Below are 22,416 nucleotides of genomic sequence, written 5' to 3'. Positions count from 1 at the left end.
CTAATATAGAAAACAAAAGTATTACAACATGGAGAAAATTGAGGTCCTACACACATATTATCAAACCTAGTAAATTTGACTATTTTATTCCCTTCAAATCTGATTATTTATCAAGCCATAGACCATGACAATTGCCATGATTAATGATTGGTCGACATGGGGTTGTACAGTTAACGTAAATACATCACTTCCAAACTTAATCCCTGTGGTTGTTTGCTTCTGTTTGATCTCGGCAACAAGTGCACCTTCTTCATCCGCATTTCCAATCTTAAACCCTAATTTACCGTCCATTCTAACAATCTTGTATCTACATTCTGAACGCGCTATATCATCACACAAACTCACAAAAACGCTTCGATGTTTTCTTACACGAAACTGTAGTTGTTTTTGTGCACTACAAGCATCCCATTTATATCCATCCCAACAACCGAATAATCGTAATTTCTGCAAACATAATATTACAAACAGTAAACATCATTTTGTAACTTAAAATATAAACTGCATGCATGTTTATATCAAGTGAATTTGTATGTGTAACGCGTGAGTTATTTGAGATCGACTTGCTACTAAAATCAAGCTCTTTAATAAATGGGCACAGACTTTACTTATTGAGCTTGAATATAGGATTGCAAGCATAAATTTACAAGCCTATTACTCATATCCTTTTTATTTAACATATAAAAATATATATAATTATATATTTATAACAATTATATATTAGATTATGATAAAATAACTAAATAATTTGTAATATGTTATACATAAAAGTTATAACTCTGCATATATATATATAAACAATTAAAAATATACGCAACTTAATTAATAAATAATAAACAAACCGAGAGCTAAAGCTACTCACGAGCCGAGCTCAAGCTTTCCTAAACTAAACAACCCGAGCTTGAGCCTTGAAGGGCTTTGGCTTAACTCGTTTACACTCGATATACAAATATATCTATATCAAGTGAATTTATACCTTTCGTAGCAAGGAAAATAGAACTTTTCCTCTAATATCCATTAGATAAACCTCTTGACCACATTTGTTGTCGTAATTATCAACCCGATAAACGATTTCACCTTTTGAATTATATACGGTGCATCCATGCGTGTTGAAAACTAAAGATTTCATCCATATTGTGAACGATTCGGCCTTTAAAGGCGTTAAGTCGGAAGAAGGAAGAGAAGGAGAATGTGTTTGAGGATAAACCCTAGACATCAAAGGAGAAAAGAAATTAAGCAAGTCTTGTTAGGAGGTGCAAAAGGATGTGTGTATATATAGACATAAATGGTAGTTAGTTTATACATATTTGCATGTAGCTAGGTCAGCTTCTTGGAAGTGCATTCATATCTGGCCAAGTGACAAATGATCCATATCTAGAACCCCACAAATTATTAAATAAACTTGAAAGTTATCTTCACTGTAACCATAGATTTAAAGTTTAATGTTATACATTAAGTACTAACAGCATTCCTTGCAGGTCTTCTCATCCCTATCTCTATAATTACACTAAAAATCATTACATTTCACTCTTCTGTTTAATTAAACAAGACTTTTTTATACTTTTATGATTTTATTATTACAATTTTTTCTCTCCTCTACTCACAACAAATTCAACAAATATTAAAAAATAAATCATGGCAAATAAAGTCTCCAAAATTTACAAAAAAATTGTTTCATTTCCCTCTCCACCCCTATAATTTGCACTCGCAACCACTCATAACTCCACCCTCTAATTTGCAAAACCCTCTCATATCATTTTAGAGAAGCTGTTGGGAATGCTCTAATAATCAGAATATAACCAACCGGCCCCTAATGGTTATAAAAGTTGGGTCGTTTATTATATTAATTTATATAATAATAAAAGGGGGAGACATGTGCATCGGTCATTTATACATTGTGCATTCAAGTTTGTGCTATGTAATATTCCTTTTTATCTTTCATTTTTTTTACTTTTGGTCCCTATACTTTTCATAGTTTACAAATATGTCACAAAATATTTTTTAGTTTTAGTCATCAACATTTTTTGTCACACCCGGCCCTGAACGGCGGAAACAGCCGGGCACGCGCGAGTGGGGGATTGATAATTAAGCACATGCCATTGCAAACATTCAAAGTAAGATTTTCATTGCGCATGAAATGTTTAATACAAATACATTACATTGTTTCAAAATTTCATAAAAACATCCAAGTATAAAAACTGTTGAAGATTTCGACGCCATATCCCCTTGCGCGGCGGGAACAACCACGCGCATCGAAGGGATAGAACTAAAATCTTCCAAAAAGCTAGTTTTAGATGTTCAGCGTGAGGTGCTCTAAGTGTGACTCCATGCGCTACCTAGTTATCTCCTGAAAGACACGTAAAAACATTTGAATCAGTATAAACTGAGTGAGTTCACAAGTTTTAGTAACTTGATAAATCGTATCGCGTCATAGTCTTGATAAAAATCATTCTATAACATAATTCTGATAGCATCATGGAAACACATGCTCAGTAAAACATAGTTCTGATAACATAATCTGATAAAATCGTTCCGCGGGTTACGCGCGAACATTTCTGGGAACTGTGCTCGTCTGTGTAAGTGGCGCTGCCACTACGAGTGAAACAAGTAATACCGTCCCGCGGGTTACGCGCGAACGTTTCTAGAAAACGTGCTCGTCCATGCAAAGTGGCGCTGCCACTACGAGCAAAGTAATGTAATGCCGTCCCGCGGGTTACGCGTGGACATTTCTGAAAAACCGTGCTCGTCCATGCAAAGAGGCGTTGCCCCTACGAGCTAATCAATAATACCGTCCCGCGGGTTACGCGCGGACGTTGTGCCGGAAAACAAGGCGCTCGTCCATGCAAAGAGGCGCGACCCCTACGAGCGGGCTCAATCCCATAGTACTGCCCCATGACCATACTAGGCACTCGTCCATGCAAAGAGGTGCGACCCCTACGAGTGGGTGGATCAAACCAGCAGTCCCTACCCTTAGAGTTCCAATGGTAAAGTGATCACTTACTCGAATTCTAGCGCACATACATCGAAAACCATAGATAACCGTTCGCATTGCTCATCATGAAACATAATTTAAACACATAATCGCTTGCATAGCTTGTAAGTATACCATGATAAAACATTATTTAAGTACGTGTCCCTCGCCCCGAAAACAGTTTAAAAGTAGTGAAAACAGTGAAAATAGGGGCTGTGAGACTCACCTGTGGTTCTTGTTAAGGGATTAATCGAGATTCGGGTTTTCTTGGTGTTGGCCTCGGAATTGAAGGTCTAGAATACGATTAAATAACAAGAAGTATATATATTAAGATCAAGAAATAGGAGAATATAAGGGTTGAAAAGTAGATCTCAAGGTTATATTCTCGGCTTACCTAGTAACAGGATCGGAAATGAAAACAACGGATGCTTGGGAGAGGATTAGTGCAAGTTTGCAGTTCTTTGAAGTGTGTTTTGGGTGATAATTTAGGTTACATATTTATAGGCAAACTCAAGGGAACACAATCCCTTTCTTTAGGGGATTGTAATCTTTTCATATCTAGGTGTAATGATGATAAAGTATGGAAATTATTATTATTTATTTAAAAGTGGAGTAGTGGATAAAAGATTTTGATTTGATTTGGACAGGACATGCAGGTCTGTGGTTGGTGGGAGTAGGGTGGCTGACAGTTGACTTTTCATGTTACAGTGTGCTTTTTCAGGCACTTTTGTCAGTGTACAGTAAAAAGTAGAAATCTCTGAAACACGCTACTGTTTATTTTTTGGCGGGAATAATCTCCTTACATCTGGAGAATAAACCAAGTGTTCTGCGCGTATTACTTTGTGCGCATAGCTTTCTGCGTGAAGGATATTTCTTTGCTGCGGGTAGGTGCGTAACCTTCTCGCAGTCGGGGACATTGAGTTTCATTTGTAGGTTCTCCAGGTGGTCTTGGTATTTCAACATAGTGATCAGTTATGTTGAAGTCAATTCCATCTTGGAGCTTCAGACAAACTAGCTCTCAATGTTCCCCGCCATGCGGGGAGGTTAGTTCCCTTTCCGCACGCGCAAAAAAAACGATTTGGGATGCACCCGCCTTAGCATCATGCGAGACGGTCAACCCAATAGACAACATTATGGATACATAAAACCAATACACTCGCGCATGGCGCATATAACATATGCCCACGCTGGTTCTTATCATGGTGCGCTCGCGTAGGGTGCACATAACATGCCCGCGCTGACTAGCATAGCGCGCTCGCGCAGGGCGCACATAACAATTGCACGCGCTGATTAACATAGCGCGCTCGCGCAGGGCGCACATAACAAATGCACGCGCTGATTAACATAGCGCGCTCGCGCAGGGCGCACATAACAAATGCATGCGCTGATTCTAATATGGCGCGCTCGCGCAAGGCGCATATAACATAATTACCTAATATTTAGGTTGATTACTTGGTTTAAGGGATTGGGAATTTACCGGGTGTCACATTCTCCCCCTGTTAAGCGAATTTCGTCCCGAAATTTAGGAGACGTCGCTGGCAGAAGCCATGTTTTGAAAGAGGTGTGGGTATTTCTTGCGTATTTGATCTTCTCTTTCCCAAGTGAATTCAGGCCCACGCCTTGAGTTCCATTGAACCTTTACTAACTTGATTCGACTTCTGCGCAACTTTTATTCTTTCCAATTGGTTACGGCTATAGGCTCTTCTACGAAGTGCAGTTGTTTGTCGATGTGAATCTCTTCCAACGGTAAAATCAACGTTTCATAAGATAAACACTTTTTGAGGTTGGACACATGAAACGTATCATGAACTCCACTGAGTTCGGCAGGTAAACGGAGTTTATAGGCAACCGGACCGATCCTTTTCAGGATCTCAAATGGTCCAATATAGCGCGGATTCAACTTTCCTCGTTTGCCGAAACGGGGGACTCATTTCCATGGAGAGACTTTCAAAAGTACTCTATCCCCAACTTGAAACTCCAATGGTTTCCTTCGCACATCTGCGTAGCTCTTCTGTCTGTCGCGCGCTGTCTTAAGGCGATCCCTTATCTGAAAAATCTTGTCTGTTGTTTCTTGGATCAATTCTGGACCAGTCATTTGCTTGTCACCCACTTCAGCCCAGCACAGTGGGGATCTACACTTGCGCCCATACAAAGCTTCAAACGGCGCAGCCTTGAGGCTTGTGTGATAACTGTTGTTGTAAGAAAATTCAACCAATGGGAGATGAGTATCCCAGCTACCTCCGAAATCGATTGCGCACAGCGCGCAGCATATCTTCCAACGTCTGGATTGTTCGCTCGCTTTGCCCATCCGTTTGAGGATGATAAGCCGTACTCATGTCAAGGCGAGTACCTAAAGCTCCTTGTAACGATCTCCAAAACCTTGATGTGAACCGACTATCTCTATCAGAAATGATGGACACTGGGACTCCATGTTTTGAAACTACTTCTCGAATATACAATCGGGCTAACTTTTCCATCTTATCGGTTTCCTTGATCGGCAGGAAGTGCGCTGATTTAGTTAGCCGATCTACAATAACCCAGATCGTGTCGTAACCCCCAGGTGTCCTTGGCAGTTTGGTGATGAAGTCCATAGAGATTTGTTCCCACTTCCACATGGGAATTTCTGGCTGCTGAAGCAACCCTGACGGCTTCTGGTATTCAGCCTTTACCTTTGAACACGTCAGGCACTTACTGACATACGTCGCGATGGCGCCTTTAAGATTGGGCCACCAATACATTGCTTTAACATCTTGGTACATCTTGTCTGCGCCAGGATGTACGGAATACCGCGTCTTGTGAGCCTCGTTTAATACTTGCTCGCGCAATCCTCCCTTGAGAGGGACCCATATGCGGTTAGCGAAATATAGATTGCCGTTCTCTTTAAGTTCCAAACTCTTAATCATACCCCCAAGGGATTCGTTTTTAGCAAACTCTGGTTTCAAGGCTTCTTGCTGAGCGTCTCGGATGCGGGTAGAGAGATCTGCGCGAATGGTCAACCTTAGAGTCTTGACTCGTAGCGTTTTTATTCGCTCCTTCCTACTTAGCGCGTCTGCTACCACATTCGCCTTTCCAGGGTGATACTTTATTTCACAATCATAATCATTCAACAATTCAACCCATCTTCGTTGCCTCATGTTTAAATCCTTTTGATCAAATATATGTTGAAGGCTCTTGTGATCCGTAAAGATTATACACTTTGTACCATAGAGGTAATGGCGCCAAATCTTTAGCGCGAAGACAACCGCTCCAAGTTCCAGATCATGCGTTGTGTAGTTCTTTTCATTGGTCTTGAGTTGGCGCGAGGCATACGCTATGACTTTGTCTCGCTGCATAAGGACACATCCAAGTCCCTGATGTGAAGCGTCGCAGTAAACGACGATGTCATCCGTCCCCTCGGGCAGAGACAAAATTGGCGCACTACATAACTTCTGTTTCAACATTTGAAACGCTGCTTCCTGATTTTCGCCCCAAACAAACTTCTTGTCTTTCTGAGTTAGCGCGGTCAGAGGCAGAGCTATCTTGGAGAAGTTCTCAATGAAGCGTCGATAGTAGCCAGCTAGTCCTAGGAATTGCCTCACCTCAGTTGGGGTTTTTGGCGCTTCCCAGTTTTCGATGGCCTTGACTTTGGAAGGATCAACGTGTATTCCTTTCTCGTTTACAACGTGACCAAGAAAGTGAACTTCTCTAAGCCAAAACTCACACTTGGAAAACTTCGCATACAACCTTTCTTTCCTCAACAATTCCAAAATCGATCTCAGGTGTTGCTCATGCTCGGCCTTGGTCCGAGAGTAAATCAGAATATCATCTATAAATACAATCACAAACTTGTCCAAGTATGGTCTGCACACGCGGTTCATCAGATCCATGAATACAGCCGGCGCATTAGTTAGCCCGAAAGGCATCACTAAGAACTCATAATGGCCGTATCTAGTTCGGAAGGCTGTTTTCGGCACATCTTTCTCATGGACCCTAAGTTGGTGGTATCCTGACCGTAGATCTATCTTTGAATAATAACTGGATCCCTGCAACTGGTCAAATAAGTCGTCAATCCTCGGTAAGGGGTACCGATTCTTGACTGTCAGCTTGTTCAGTTCCCTATAGTCAATACACATCCTGAACGAACCATCCTTCTTCTTAACAAACAGTACTGGAGCTCCCCAAGGTGAAAAGCTTGGGCGTATGAAACCCTTATCCAATAGTTCCTGTAACTGATTGGATAGCTCTTGCATCTCAGATGGAGCTAGTCGATAAGGCGCTCGAGCTACTGGCGCAGCTCCTGGGACTAAATCAATACGAAACTCGACTTGTCGCGGCGGCGGTAATCCGGGCAAATCTTCAGGAAAAACTTCTGGAAATTCGCGCACTACTGGTAAGTCTTCAATTCTTCGCTCATCTCCTTTCTTCTCTACTACATGCGCCAGGAAGGCGTAGCACCCTTTCCTTAAGCACTTGTGCGCCTTTAGGCACGAAATCAGTTTCGTCGCAACTCCCCTTCTTTCCCCTTGAATTACCAAGGTTTCTCCGTTCAACAGTGGGATCCGAACCTGCTTCTCATGGCAAATAACTTCCGCGTGGTTCTCGACTAACCAATCCATACCTATCACAATGTCAAAACTTCCCAAGTCTATTGGCAACAAGTTAATATTGAACCCGTGACCTCCCATGACTATTACACATTGTTCAGTTCTTTCGTTCGCGCATAACTGCCTACCATTGGCTAGTTCTATAGTATAAGGTGTGTCTAGCCTACTGGTTGCTAGGCCTAGGGAGTCTTTAAACTCAGTGGATATAAAACTTAGGTCAGCTCCAGTATCAAATAAGACAGATGCAAAATGGCCGTTAAGCAAAAACGTACCGGTTACCACATTCGGCTCTTCTTTAGCTTCGCCTGCGCCGATCACAAAAGCTCTCCCGCGAGCTTGGTTTCCCTTTTGCGGGCAATCCCGACTAAAATGCCCTGGCTTCCCGCATGCGTAGCAGCTGTCGCTCGCTCCAGTTTCTCTGATACGGCAATTCATCGCCTTGTGCCCTGGTCTGCCACATTTGGCGCATTCGATTCTTGCGCATTCACCCTCGTGGTGATACTTGCATTTGTTGCACCATGGGCGAGGCCCGCTGTATCCTTTCCTTGATGGCTCCGCGGCTTGGATCGCGTAAGCCCTTGCACTCTCCTGCTTCTTGAACGGTGGCTGCTTGGAGTCGGACCCTCGGTGGTGAGAGTTCCATTTCCTCTTGGGATCAGAGGTTCGCTGCTCGATTCCGCGCGTAGTCAACATACCCGCACGGACCGTATCCCTTGTAAGGGTGATGGCCCGCGCTACCCGCCTCATCAAAGGTTGGAGGCGCTGCGGCGTTGAGCGGAACCCTAACCACAGGAGGTAACCCAAAGATATACCTCTCGATCTTCTTTTCCTCCGTGTTTGCCATGTCTGGCACCAACTGGCAAAGCTCGTTGAACCGGTTGTTGTAGGCGTCGATATCCGTTCCTACCATGGTGTGGTTCCAGAATTCCTGTTGCAGACTCTGAATTTCTGCGCGAGAGCAGAACTTTCTCATCATCATCTCTTTCAGCTCCTCCCAGGTCCTGTGAAGAGCAACTTCTCGCCCCAAAGTCTTCACTTGAAGTTTCCACCAAGACGAAGCTGCTTCTTGGAACATGCAGGTCGCGTAAAGGACCTTCTGGTTCTCACTACATCCGCTAATGGAGAGAACTGTCTCAATCTTGTCAATCCAGTTGTAGAGCCCAATGGCCCCTTCGGTACCCTTGAATGGCCAAGGCTTACAGGCCATGAATGTCTTGTAGGAGCATCCTTTGTCCAAGGCTCCTGATTCGGGTTCTGGGGTCTCATTCTGACGACCCTGACTTGATTCGGCCTTGCTGGCCTCGTGTGTTGCGATCGCTTGCGCGATTATTTCCGCGAGTTCCTCGGGTGTCATGGTAATTCCCTTGGCTTTAGTTAGAGGCATTCTCGCTTTAAAAGAGTGAAAATATATCAAACTTAGCGCATGTACTCTGAGCACATAATGTTTTTATCTTTATTTACTAGACACTGTGTGACCCGTGTTCCTAAGTGTGTGTATAGTTTCTTTTGAAAATATTTTCTTTGAAAAATATTTCTTGCGATTCCCCAACGGTTATAGTCTAGGTTAAAACTTCTTTTCCTAGTTCGCTATAACCAGTGCTCTGATACCAATCTGTCACACCCGGCCCTGAACGGCGGAAACAGCCGGGCGCGCGCGAGTGGGGGATTGATAATTAAGCACGGGCCATTGCAAACATTCAAAGTAAGATTTTCATTGCGCATGAAATGTTTAATACAAATACATTACATTGTTTCAAAATTTCATAAAAACATCCAAGTATAAAAACTGTTGAAGATTTCGACGCCATATCCCCTTGCGCGGCGGGAACAACCACGCGCATCGAAGGGATAGAACTAAAATCTTCCAAAAAGCTAGTTTTAGATGTTCAGCGTGAGGTGCTCTAAGTGTGACTCCATGCGCTACCTAGTTATCTCCTGAAAGACACGTAAAAACATTTGAATCAGTATAAACTGAGTGAGTTCACAAGTTTTAGTAACTTGATAAATCGTATCGCGTCATAGTCTTGATAAAAATCATTCTATAACATAATTCTGAGCATCATGGAAACACATGCTCAGTAAAACATAGTTCTGATAACATAATCTGATAAAATCGTTCCGCGGGTTACGCGCGAACATTTCTGGGAACTGTGCTCGTCTGTGTAAGTGGCGCTGCCACTACGAGTGAAACAAGTAATACCGTCCCGCGGGTTACGCGCGAACGTTTCTAGAAAACGTGCTCGTCCATGCAAAGTGGCGCTGCCACTACGAGCAAAGTAATGTAATGCCGTCCCGCGGGTTACGCGTGGACATTTCTGAAAAACCGTGCTCGTCCATGCAAAGAGGCGTTGCCCCTACGAGCTAATCAATAATACCGTCCCGCGGGTTACGCGCGGACGTTGTGCCGGAAAACAAGGCGCTCGTCCATGCAAAGAGGCGCGACCCCTACGAGCGGGCTCAATCCCATAGTACTGCCCCATGACCATACTAGGCACTCGTCCATGCAAAGAGGTGCGACCCCTACGAGTGGGTGGATCAAACCAGCAGTCCCTACCCTTAGAGTTCCAATGGTAAAGTGATCACTTACTCGAATTCTAGCGCACATACATCGAAAACCATAGATAACCGTTCGCATTGCTCATCATGAAACATAATTTAAACACATAATCGCTTGCATAGCTTGTAAGTATACCATGATAAAACATTATTTAAGTACGTGTCCCTCGCCCCGAAAACAGTTTAAAAGTAGTGAAAACAGTGAAAATAGGGGCTGTGAGACTCACCTGTGGTTCTTGTTAAGGGATTAATCGAGATTCGGGTTTTCTTGGTGTTGGCCTCGGAATTGAAGGTCTAGAATACGATTAAATAACAAGAAGTATATATATTAAGATCAAGAAATAGGAGAATATAAGGGTTGAAAAGTAGATCTCAAGGTTATATTCTCGGCTTACCTAGTAACAGGATCGGAAATGAAAACAACGGATGCTTGGGAGAGGATTAGTGCAAGTTTGCAGTTCTTTGAAGTGTGTTTTGGGTGATAATTTAGGTTACATATTTATAGGCAAACTCAAGGGAACACAATCCCTTTCTTTAGGGGATTGTAATCTTTTCATATCTAGGTGTAATGATGATAAAGTATGGAAATTATTATTATTTATTTAAAAGTGGAGTAGTGGATAAAAGATTTTGATTTGATTTGGACAGGACATGCAGGTCTGTGGTTGGTGGGAGTAGGGTGGCTGACAGTTGACTTTTCATGTTACAGTGTGCTTTTTCAGGCACTTTTGTCAGTGTACAGTAAAAAGTAGAAATCTCTGAAACACGCTACTGTTTATTTTTTGGCGGGAATAATCTCCTTACATCTGGAGAATAAACCAAGTGTTCTGCGCGTATTACTTTGTGCGCATAGCTTTCTGCGTGAAGGATATTTCTTTGCTGCGGGTAGGTGCGTAACCTTCTCGCAGTCGGGGACATTGAGTTTCATTTGTAGGTTCTCCAGGTGGTCTTGGTATTTCAACATAGTGATCAGTTATGTTGAAGTCAATTCCATCTTGGAGCTTCAGACAAACTAGCTCTCAATGTTCCCGCCATGCGGGGAGGTTAGTTCCCTTTCCGCACGCGCAAAAAAAACGATTTGGGATGCACCCGCCTTAGCATCATGCGAGACGGTCAACCCAATAGACAACATTATGGATACATAAAACCAATACACTCGCGCATGGCGCATATAACATATGCCCACGCTGGTTCTTATCATGGTGCGCTCGCGTAGGGTGCACATAACATGCCCGCGCTGACTAGCATAGCGCGCTCGCGCAGGGCGCACATAACAATTGCACGCGCTGATTAACATAGCGCGCTCGCGCAGGGCGCACATAACAAATGCACGCGCTGATTAACATAGCGCGCTCGCGCAGGGCGCACATAACAAATGCACGCGCTGATTAACATAGCGCGCTCGCGCAGGGCGCACATAACAAATGCACGCGCTGATTCTAATATGGCGCGCTCGCGCAAGGCGCATATAACATAATTACCTAATATTTAGGTTGATTACTTGGTTTAAGGGATTGGGAATTTACCGGGTGTCACATTTTTCCACTTTCAACGGTGCCCTATACTTTTTATCTTTTACAAATTTTTTTGTTTAACGTTTACGTTTAAATTTAACGAGTTAACGCGCTACAATGCATGTGTGTGGGTGAACGTTTTTATGTCTATTTTCCCGTTTAACGGCCCCATCACAACACGTAGATGTTAAGTTGACTTAGTTATTTTTTTCTATATTTTATGTTTCCGTCAAATTTTTGTGTGTTGACACGATGCAACAAGCGTGTTTGGTTCAACGTTTTTACGTCTATTTTTTTTTAGTTTTCTTAATGATTAACGTTAGTTACTGGCTACGGGAGAGGGGATGGTTAACGAAGGTAGTGGTGGTGATAACTTCATGCTTTCGAGTGGAGTGGATATGTATATGTAAATACACGGTTTTACACATCCGCCACAACACGGGAGTGTAGATATTAAGTTGACATAGTTATTTTTTTTCTATATTTTATGTTTCGGTCTAATTTTTGTGTGTTAACACAATCAAATGAGCGTGTGTTGTTCAACGTTTTTACGTCTACTTTTTGCTTGGTTTTCTTAATGGTTAACTTAGTTACTGGCTGCAGGAGAGGGGATGACAAACGAAGACGGTGGTGGTAACTTCATGCTTTCGAGTGAAGGGGATATGTAAATACACGGTTTTACACCTCCGCCGCAACACGGGGGTGTAAATAATAGTTATAATTAATTGCAAGTTTTCTGAGACGATGATATGATATCACCAAGTATCTAATTTTGTAAACTAGTTTTTTTTTACTTGGCGCAATGCGCCGGGGCAGTTGGCAAATCACCAGTGTTGAAATCCGAGCATCGGTAGAACCCGAGCGTTACTATGGTGGGTCGATGTAAATTTGGTCGGCATCTGCTATGTTCATTATGGTATACACACCATTGGTAGAATTTGAGCGTCAAAAAATTAATTCGTTAAATTAACGTATAAAAAAACAAAATATTTAAAGCGCAAGCTGTCGGTTCCGGGCATAGAGGTTGTAACTTGACATGAATTTAGTCGGTTTTGATTACCTATGGTACTGGAGCTAAAAAACGAAATATATATATAAAAATTGAGGTGGACCAATGGCCAATTTGGGGGGGGGGGGTCGGTAAACTTGCGCTTTGGTAAAACTTGAGCATTGTCGATCACGGGCATTGAGATGACGACTCTGCGTTAATTTGGTCGGTTTCCGTGAGGTTTGTTATGCTATCAGAACTAAAACAAAAAAATGACGCTTGGTCGGTTTTCTTTACGTTCGTTATGATAATCGAACTTAAAACAAAAAGAAAACAACAAAAAGAAATCACGGACTGCCGCCAAGTGGCCCAATAAGACACTTGCGGCACCAAAGTTCTTAATTATATATAGTAATAATAATAATTAGACCGTCCGCTATGGGAAGTGAAAGAAGGAGGAAGGGGGCGCAGAAGGGGGAGGAATACCACCGAGGGGCGCATTCAGGACGACCGGCGCGGAGGAGACTCTCTCTCTCTCTATCTTTCTCTCTCTCTCGCTCGCTCTCAACCAATTCTTTCACCATTTCTTCTACATTCCAAAACCATGCCGGAGCAAATAAGAAATCCGACGATGAAATAAACTCTTTAGTCTCAACCCACCGGAACATATCTCAGCCCACCTCCAGCCGCCGTGTAACCCCAACAACCACCTTAGAAAAACGCTTAAAAACGGCGATCTCTACATCGGCAGCTTCTCTGACAACTTACCTCACGGATCCGGCAAGTACCTATGGTCCGACGGCTGTATGTACGAAGGCGAATGGAAACGCGACAATGCTTCAGGTAGAGGTGCACAAATCGGTTTTTTTAAAAAAAACCGATTCGGTTAATAACCGGACCGGTTTTTCTTGGCCTTGAAAAAAACCGGTTTTTAAATAACCGGACCGGTTTATTAACCGGTTTTTTTGGTGCAAAACTCGGACCGGTCTAACCGGTTAGGACCGGTTTAGAAACCGGTTAGAACCGGTTAATAACCGGTTTTTTTAATTAACCGGTTTTTTTTTTAAAATAACCGGTTAATAACCGGTATTTTTCATAATAACCGGTTTTAAAATTAACCGGTTTTTTCCATAACCGGTTCAGTAACCGGTTTTTTCTCTAGAACTTGTAACCGATATACGATACGGCGGTTACTAAACCGGTCAAACCGGTTTTTAAATAACCGGTTTTTGTAAAAACCGGTTTTCGGTTTAAACCGTTGAACCGGTTCACCAACCGGTTTTTTTGCCCATCTCTAGCTTCAGGCAAGAGTAGGTTTTCGTGGAAGGGTTATGTTAAAGGGCTTCGATGCCCCCTCACCATTGAGGGACATTATACCTTGGAGCTTCAATGCCCCGAATACCCACGTGTCGCTAACGTGACACTATGAAGGGGCTTCGAAGTACTCACCATAGCAAATAGCCTTACTAGTAAGACTAATTTGGTGATGAATATATTACGTATACCGCACGTCTCTTGACAATTATCAATTTGCTAATCTAATATCTTAAGAAAATATAAGTTTACCTTGTAACCTTATATTTTTAAGTACTATCAATTTAATTAGAACACGTTTGCTAATATATAAAAACTAACTAAAGTTGTAACAATGGAATAACTTTTCTGGTAATCTCTACCAACTTTATTTAATAATATTTGAGGTCAAAATCCGACAATTGTACGTACGGCCGTTTTCGCATCATCAACTACTATATTCTAAAATCTATTGATTAATTTAAGGAATAATAAATTAAAACGATGAAATAATAAACTACATAGGTGTATTTAACACGGTTTTAAAATGGTTTACACTCACGGATTATATAACTATAAGTCTAGGGTGGCTTTAATGAAAGTTGTCGTTTAAAAAAATAAGTCCATAGAGTGGCCAGCTATTTGGACGTTGTTAGCGAGTATCTAAAAGTTTACGAGTTTTAATTATTATAACTGAAAGATGTTTAGATTATTAGTGTCTCCTGTGTTATATCAAGGTTGATAAACGATAATTAACGAACAATATAGAATAATCTGACTTTTATTATAACCAGGAAAATATAACTCCAAAAACCTGAATGCAATAGCTTTCATAATACATAACCCTAACTTGGTTGATGTATGTATATTGCTAACCCAAGTTGGCCAACAAGATATCTTAATTAAACCCTAAAGCCCCTTAACCCCATACAACTTAAACTTAATGAGATACTTCGGCCCGGACCCTATAAGCCCGACTCGGTTAATTAATTACCAACATTATATGCAAATCATATTCATGGTTAGATTAGAAGACTTGTGGAATGTAGCTTGTACTATAAGAGAGCTCCTAGAGTCCCGGTTCATGGTGGGCGATTATACGCTGCAAGGTAGGATGTTGATCGGATTATTATATTTGCCTAATTAATTTAATTTTTTAATACAAGATAATTTGATTGCGAATTATTGCTTCAATAATCTATTAACATGCACTTATCTTAATACGATCAATTTCATATATATCCTTAATAACGAACATTGAAATATCATATATATATATATATATATATATATATATATATATATATATATATATATATATATATATATATATATATATATATATATACCCAATCAAAACTAAAAACCATCATTACATGTTTGGGTAGATTACTCCTCAATTACATTTATAAACATCGTTGAGTATTAGCAGGGATATAGATGCGACCATATATTGTTGAAAAGTCACAACTTTGACAGCTAATCAAAGCTGTGATTTTAAACCCGAAACTCGACATAATTGGGACGGGTAATACCCAAGTCATTAGGGTTTGGGATTAGCTTCGAAATTTTTCGTGGGTTTGGGACGGGTTTGGGATTTGTAATATACCTGATTACCCAACCCGATTACCCGATTATATACCCAATACACCCGACATAACTTTTTTTTATATCTATATATAGTATACTCCAAATATTTTAAATATATTATTTATTGAAATTTGTTTATGACCATTATTTGATATATTTTATTTTATGGTAATCATATTTGTAACAGAGTAGTTATATTTTGTCAAAACCAAATAGAAACCCGATGTGTTTCGGGCCGAGTATACCCAACAGGTCTTTTGACAAAACCCTATAGAAAACCCGAAACCTGATGGGTAATTACCCGATGGGTTTGGGACGGGTTTGGAATGGATATTCATAACCGGATATAGGTTTGAGAATACCTAAACCTGACCCATTGCCATTCCTAGCTGTGATAAGTCACAAACATATTAATAAAATCAATTTGTGATTAAAAAAAGTTTAATTTGATAGTAATTAGTCTTATTTAGGTCATCCTAAATCTTGTACAAATGGAGGCTTTAGCATGCGTTCTTGTCCATTTAAGGCTATAGGGATCCCCACTACGGCACTACTTCGTGAATAATTTAAAACCATAAATATTAAATAATATAAAACATGTAATTAGAGCATTCATGCTTCCCTAGCCCCTTCACTTTCAAACATTTTCAAACGCGGCCAACAATCATATAAGATTTTCACTGATTCTTATACATAACCGTTATATTCGATGTTTTCACTTTCAAACACCCATTTTTAAAATAAAAATAACATTATATATATATATATTTGTGTGTGTGTGCGCAACATGTGTGTGGGGTGAGAGTGGGGGTGGAGGGAGCGAGGTATGTGACAGAGTGCCTTACTTTTTCATCCATCCACTAAAATCTGAAAATGGATGGTCGGACAAACGAAATCAAGCAAACACCACCTCAATTGTTAATATTTCTATAATCATTTGCAATTTTGATATTTAATATCATCTACAACACACAATAAGTAAAGTTAGGCATGGGCAAGCCACAAAGGCGCGAGTTGGATGGCCGTGTGACATGGCGTTGACAAGTTTGATTATGAACAGCATGGTGGCTATAAAAAACGGTCTAGTTGTTCGACACGTTGGGCATCATCGAAAATGGAAATTATCTGATCTACCATATGAGCATGTTAATTTGTTTCATGATGCTTGACTCAAAACACATGTAGTCACTATGCATTGCAGAGGTTCATTGATCAACATTTTTTAGGAATAAATCCTGGTGGACATCAATGGGAACTCGTAATTATATAACCATCACAAAAAAGGTAACCATATATAACATGTAAAATGTAAAATACATATTATACAAATAAAGAACCAGTAGTACTTAAAAGCAAAACAAATGATAATTAAAAACAAATAATCAGAAGTTGAAGGCAAAAATCACCATCTGTTCATTAAGTTTGAAGATTCGGAGACTCTGCTTGTCGTTTCTTCTTTTCACGTAAAAGAATGATTACGCATTTACATGTGAAAAACATCAAAATCACAGCCAGTGAAGAGAGTACAATGAATTCAATCACAATCACTAATCCAAGAGCTGCACATCATGTTATAAGCATTCATCATTCATGTATGCCAAATGATAAGAAATTAATAATAATAATAATAAAAGTTGGAAGCTAAGCTAAATAAATCAACTTACAATGAGCTACTAATGTATTCATGGGTGTTCCTGTTATTAAGTTTACGGTAGCCTCAGACATAAGAGGCGCAGACATCATTTCTGAACAATCGCGATAACAACCGTACCACCCCATATCATTAACCCTCAATTTAAGGACTCCAACATGTTTGTCACCCTGCAATCTTCATAGTTCATAAATTGAATATGTAACTACTAAAAACATGAAACATGATTGATACTCACATAATAAACCAGCTGCTGAAGAAGAGTGTTGCACTCGTTAATCGTTCCCAGAATTCTAACGCCTTTAACGTTGTTCAAAGTAAAATGTTTTGAGATTTTAACAAATGTTTCAAGGGGCTGCCACTGCTTGCTTCTTTGCAACTTCACTTCAGTTGTGCTTATAAGCTGAGCTGGCAGTTTGGCTGATAATGTTCCAAAACTTACTTCAACCGAAAACATCACCCGAAAGTCAGTCTCATTCCCTGCCATTAGATGTATGGGAATGAAAATAAGTTGAACACTTATTAAGTTATTATCTAATAACTGAATATACCTGGGAAAGTATGATGATCTGGATCCCCAATGAAGAAATTAAACGTGTCTCGTTGTCTATCAAATATCAAGAATCCTTTATTTTCGTTCTCGTTCTCCAGTATAATAAACTTAGGCACATTAATAACGGGAGGATCATTAACTGGTTCCACATGTATTGGAACATCCATATGTCCTTTTCCATTTATATTAATGGTGGAGACTGCAATAACATCCTCGCCACTGAAGTTTGCGTTTCTGCTTCATAAACAACACGCATGCAAATAATGAAATAATCAAACATTCAAAATGTCAATCACTCGATAATAAATTAATAACTAATCAATATATCGTATGTAGTACCCGATGTATTGGAGTGACTTTAGGGCAAAGTTCACGACTTCCAAACGGCCCGTTATATTCAAGCATTTATCTGTTCCTTCCATTTTAGTGACTGTAAGTTCATTCCACATTGGATGCCAAAGTCGCATTAAAAGAAGAGAAAGAAAAAGAGTCCCGTTTCGTGCGGTCAGGATAACAGAAATGCTTTCTAGTGGATCTGAATATCCTATCTCAAAGCCAGAAAAACCACTGAGAAAAGAGATTATTAGAACTGCAAGATCCAAAACATGTTGGAAGTTTCTAGAGCGTTTGACAGGTTACCCGAATCGAGGACTGAGTGTATCTTCAACTGCCTGCAACTGTTTTGGAAAAGAAACAATCTTTGGAGGATTAGTGAGGACATTTATGTCCACCTCACCAGCACCAAAATTGCCATGTGGATCTACCACTCTGTAAACAAATTTATCGTATCCGTAATATCCTTTATATGGTGTATATCTTAAGAGAGTTCCATACTGCAAAAGCGATCCATGACTAGGCTGCCAAAACAACAACAAAATAATAACAAGGCCGAAGCGCACTTTTTCTCATTTATATTCGCTAACTACACAATTCATGCTTTACTTATGAATTAATTTAAATCTTTGAGTTAATTACACAAATCGTCTCTAAAAGACTAAAATGCCCTCATGCGTTGCACATTACTGGATCCATCTAATGTCCATCCATCAAACGGATAGAATTTGTAACAACGTAAAGAATGGTGCTTGTAATTATACGGACGAAAGGTAAAAGTGTAAGTTTGTGTAATAATAATAAACTTGTTCATCTTCCCGAATGATAATATCAGAAACTTCAAATCATACCTTTTCAAAGGAAATAAGTCTTCCTTCTCCGTCAAAGAAGATATCATTTTCTAGAACGTTAAACGCCGTGGACTGATCTTCCCAAACGGTGACTGTATCATTGTGGACTGTAGGGAACAGCTTATCTGAAAGTTATATAGTTTTACCATTTTAATCATAAAAAAATTATTTTATGTATTAAAATCAACTTTAAACTTACTATCTAACACATGGACTCCAAAGGGCCAAGGCAGGAGACGTTTTCCAGCATACGAAATGCATAACTCATAATATCCGGGACTATATGCTTGGTAGCACCCACTGTAGGTTCCATCATAGTTGTCATAAAACCTGCAAGGAAAGAAAGAGCCATCCTTCGAAGCTATCACCAGTTTCAATCTCCCTTCTTGTGACAATATCGGATTGTAAAATGAATCCACCAGTCGCACCAATAGATCATTTAGAATTCCTGCTGAAGCCTTTTTCCTGTATTTTACAACACCTGATATAGACAGATTCGCCTCGGCTGCACCAAGTTAAAAACGCGTATTACATTCTCCAAAATTAATAATAAATAATCACACACACACACGCGCATACATATATTAGAATACCTGCACTTACTACCTTTATAAATGGATGGCCACCATTTAGTGGAATATTGCCACAAAACACACGAATTTCGTATACACCGGCTTTTTCAGCCACATATGAGACATCAAACTCATTGCTCCTTGTTATCAAGTCCTCAACAGACTAAATATAATAAACAAAAAGTTATAAATAATTTAATGTCTAAAACATAAATCACTGAAAGTATATGTGACTATTTATATGGAAGCAACACAAACAGTACTTACTACATCATCATGTGAGAAAACAGACGGAGCATAAGTCATCCCCGTTGAACCAAATGCATCGTAACTTAGCATCCCAGTTGGCTGAGTACCTGTTTAATATCTAAAAGTTTAAAATTTCATAAGAAAAACAAAACTTTAAGAAAAATGATGACAATTTTTATACCATTAGTAGAATCCCTTGGATGTATATGTGGATTTACGCTAAGAGAGAGTGAAGGCAGCGCAATTTGTACATGAAGCCTTTCTAACTCAATCGGAGAAGGATACTGAAAAGCATCATTTAAAGATATTGAAAATCTAGAAACTTCGCCAGCAACGGAATCATTTAAACCAGATCCATTCACAACACTATGCAGATCATCACAGTACCCTATTCAATACAAACATCAACGTTTTAACGAAAATTGAGCGGAAAGATGAAAATTTTATAAAAACTTACCTATGTGGACATTAAATTCATATGGCATATTCATGATCTTCTTGTTATGGTTATCTGAGATGATGAGAATGAAGTCTCCGGGTTTAACTACTGTGAAAGAAAATGATTGAATGCCCGGGGATACTTCCTTGTATCGCAACTCACAAATTGGTAAAGACCATTTTGACCCTTTCTCCAGAACTTCAATATCAAACTCATACAGCCCGGTAACAAGGTTCCCGAATTTATCTCTTTGACTAATAAAAGTTTCCATCTTTGATAGCAGCTGAAAAGATTTTGTTTCAGTGCTCCAATGTGCCAAACAGTTGGCAACATCAACTACATCTGTTCAACAAAATCAGTAACAATATATACGCAATCAATTGATCATATAAATAACATATGTCACATAAATTACCAGGGTGGACTGTTAAAGACAACGGGGAACCGATTAAAGAGCTATTTTTGTCTTTTATGTGAACCAAGAGATGTCCTGCTGTGACCGCAACAAATTCAATGCAGATATAACCACCAAATTCATCCCATCCTTTGTAGCTTATATCCACCAATTTTGCCTTCGACCCGTTTAAACTTGTTGCATAAACGTCAAAATGGTAAATAATTTGTCCTTCGGTCATGCGTGTAACATTATTCCCAAATGCATCTTTAGGAAGTATAAAGACTGTAGCTTTTGTCCCAGCTACAAAATCATGCATTTGGCCAATCCATGACACAACACCACCAGGTTCATATATTGGACCTATATTTAGAAAAAATACGATATTATTGAGCATTACTAGTAGTCGTCGTCGTCATCGTACTTAATAAATCCCACCAATAGCAAAGCTATGGTAGGGTCTGAGGAGGATAAGATGTAGACAGCCTCACCTCTACCCGTAGGAATAGAGAGACTATTTCTAGTGAGATTGAGAGTTGTTCAAAAAGCTCGGGGCTCGAAGCTCGCAGCTTGCTCAAAAAAAACTCGAATAAAACTTGCTAAAAAAAACTAGATTTGAAACAACCTGAGCTGGCTCATTTTTGTAACCGAGCCAAAATCAACCATGGCTTGGCTCGTTGGCTCGATCTTAGGCTCGTTTAACTTCAAAATCGAGTTCAAGCCTAGCCGAGCTGCCTCATTTAATTTCAAGCTCAAGCTCAAAGCCACCCTGGCTCGACTCATGAACAGCCCTAGAGATGAGACTCCTGGCTCGATAGCTGTTTAGCATCAAGCCTTGGACATAAGGTACATAGCACTCAACCATCGGGACACTGGCTGATTGGTACATGCACCCTTGTCTTTCGGCTATCAACGCCGGCCACATGATGCATTATTAACCGTCCGTCACTTTTAACGTTATTTTCACAAAATTAGTAGAATAACGTTAACATTTGTGCAATTTCACTTTTGCCCCCGAGGGCCCACACATATATTCTATACATTATACGAGCACACCACAAGAAGGCGGTTAAAAAACAAGCAAAATAAAGAACTTTAATTGTAACAAAAACCTGGTGCAACATAGTACTGCAAACTAGAATCCATAACACCGAAACGAGTATCGGTGATAAGCACATTGAACGAGCCTTCCATAATCGGCATAAAGAAAAACGTCCAATTAACGATGTCAAACCGAAGGTCAGTAATAAGACTACTGTTCCCTATGACACCATTCATTGAGACATTTGGATTGAAAGAGTGTCTGTCTTGTTCGGACTCGAAATCTTTCAATACATCAACCTTAATAGCTGCAGTTTCACCTGCTCTAAATACAACTCCCCAATCCACAAAATTAAATGCAAGTGCTGGCGTACCGTCTGCATGAAAACTTACATTAAATAACACAAAATTTCTTAAATGCTTCACAGTGTTGTAGAACTTGCTAGGCGCTATTCCGGCAATGGGATACGCAAAAGTTTATGTATATTTTTTATTGTGAATTACAGATGGCATGTTTACCTTGTACTGATAGACTAGGAACTGGAAGCATGAAGAAGACGAGTAGCAAGTATGCAGACATGGCTGATGAAGATGATTTCAGAGAAGAAGAAGAAGAAGCAGTTGCATAGTGATATTAAGAGCGGTTACAGCTTCAAGTGGAGATTATAAAGTAAGAGCAGTTGCATAGTGCACGCTTTCTCATTTATTATTTTGTATTCTATTCATCCTCATGCAAATAGACCATTATTCGTTACAAGAACCTAGCTCGAGCTCATTTATTAATTACCTCTGATTTAGGCTCGTGCTCGTTTAAACTTGTCTCGTTTTGACTTGTTAATGA

The 22,416-nt window shown here is 40.0% G+C and overlaps 2 protein-coding genes across 2 annotated transcripts; both read right to left on the bottom strand.

Moving 5' to 3' along the window:
* On the bottom strand, nt 1-1,345 carry LOC143574138 (protein LURP-one-related 11-like). The gene is made up of 2 exons (XM_077058842.1): nt 974-1,345; nt 1-444 (listed from the first exon to the last, which is right to left on the bottom strand). The coding sequence occupies exons 1-2, from the start codon at nt 1,211-1,213 to the stop codon at nt 94-96; spliced, it is 591 nt and encodes a 196-aa protein (XP_076914957.1). The 5' UTR covers nt 1,214-1,345; the 3' UTR covers nt 1-93.
* Nucleotides 1,346-16,908: 15,563 nt separating this feature from the next.
* Nucleotides 16,909-22,155, bottom strand: LOC143574117 (protein GAMETE EXPRESSED 2-like). The gene is made up of 15 exons (XM_077058825.1): nt 22,095-22,155; nt 21,647-21,952; nt 20,556-20,897; nt 20,159-20,482; nt 19,883-20,089; nt 19,723-19,808; nt 19,474-19,615; nt 19,080-19,385; nt 18,881-19,005; nt 18,336-18,553; nt 18,036-18,263; nt 17,695-17,930; nt 17,382-17,623; nt 17,157-17,313; nt 16,909-17,051 (listed from the first exon to the last, which is right to left on the bottom strand). The coding sequence occupies exons 1-15, from the start codon at nt 22,153-22,155 to the stop codon at nt 16,909-16,911; spliced, it is 3,123 nt and encodes a 1,040-aa protein (XP_076914940.1).
* Nucleotides 22,156-22,416: the final 261 nt, after the last annotated feature.

The sequence above is a fragment of the Bidens hawaiensis genome, unplaced genomic scaffold (assembly GCF_021521415.1).
Source record: "Bidens hawaiensis isolate Kalapana, Puna unplaced genomic scaffold, B.hawaiensis_p1.1 tig00026851_1, whole genome shotgun sequence".
NCBI lineage: Eukaryota > Viridiplantae > Streptophyta > Magnoliopsida > Asterales > Asteraceae > Bidens > Bidens hawaiensis.
Note: the sequence above shows the minus strand (reverse complement) of the source record. Positions and strands in the feature narration are given on the sequence as shown.

Bases quoted from the DNA above. Each gene is read 5' to 3' on its own strand.
- LOC143574138 (XM_077058842.1), bottom strand. From the start codon at position 1,213: ATGTCTAGGGTTTATCCTCAAACACATTCTCCTTCTCTTCCTTCTTCC. The intron at 445-973 runs GTATAAATTCAC...TTATGTTTGCAG, and splicing joins TATTTTCCTTGCTACGAAAG to AAATTACGATTATTCGGTTG.
- LOC143574117 (XM_077058825.1), bottom strand. From the start codon at position 22,155: ATGTCTGCATACTTGCTACTCGTCTTCTTCATGCTTCCAGTTCCTAGT. The intron at 19,616-19,722 runs GTAGTAAGTACT...TATTATATTTAG, and splicing joins CTGTTTTCTCACATGATGAT to TCTGTTGAGGACTTGATAAC. The intron at 19,386-19,473 runs GTATTCTAATAT...AACTTGGTGCAG, and splicing joins TATAAAGGTAGTAAGTGCAG to CCGAGGCGAATCTGTCTATA.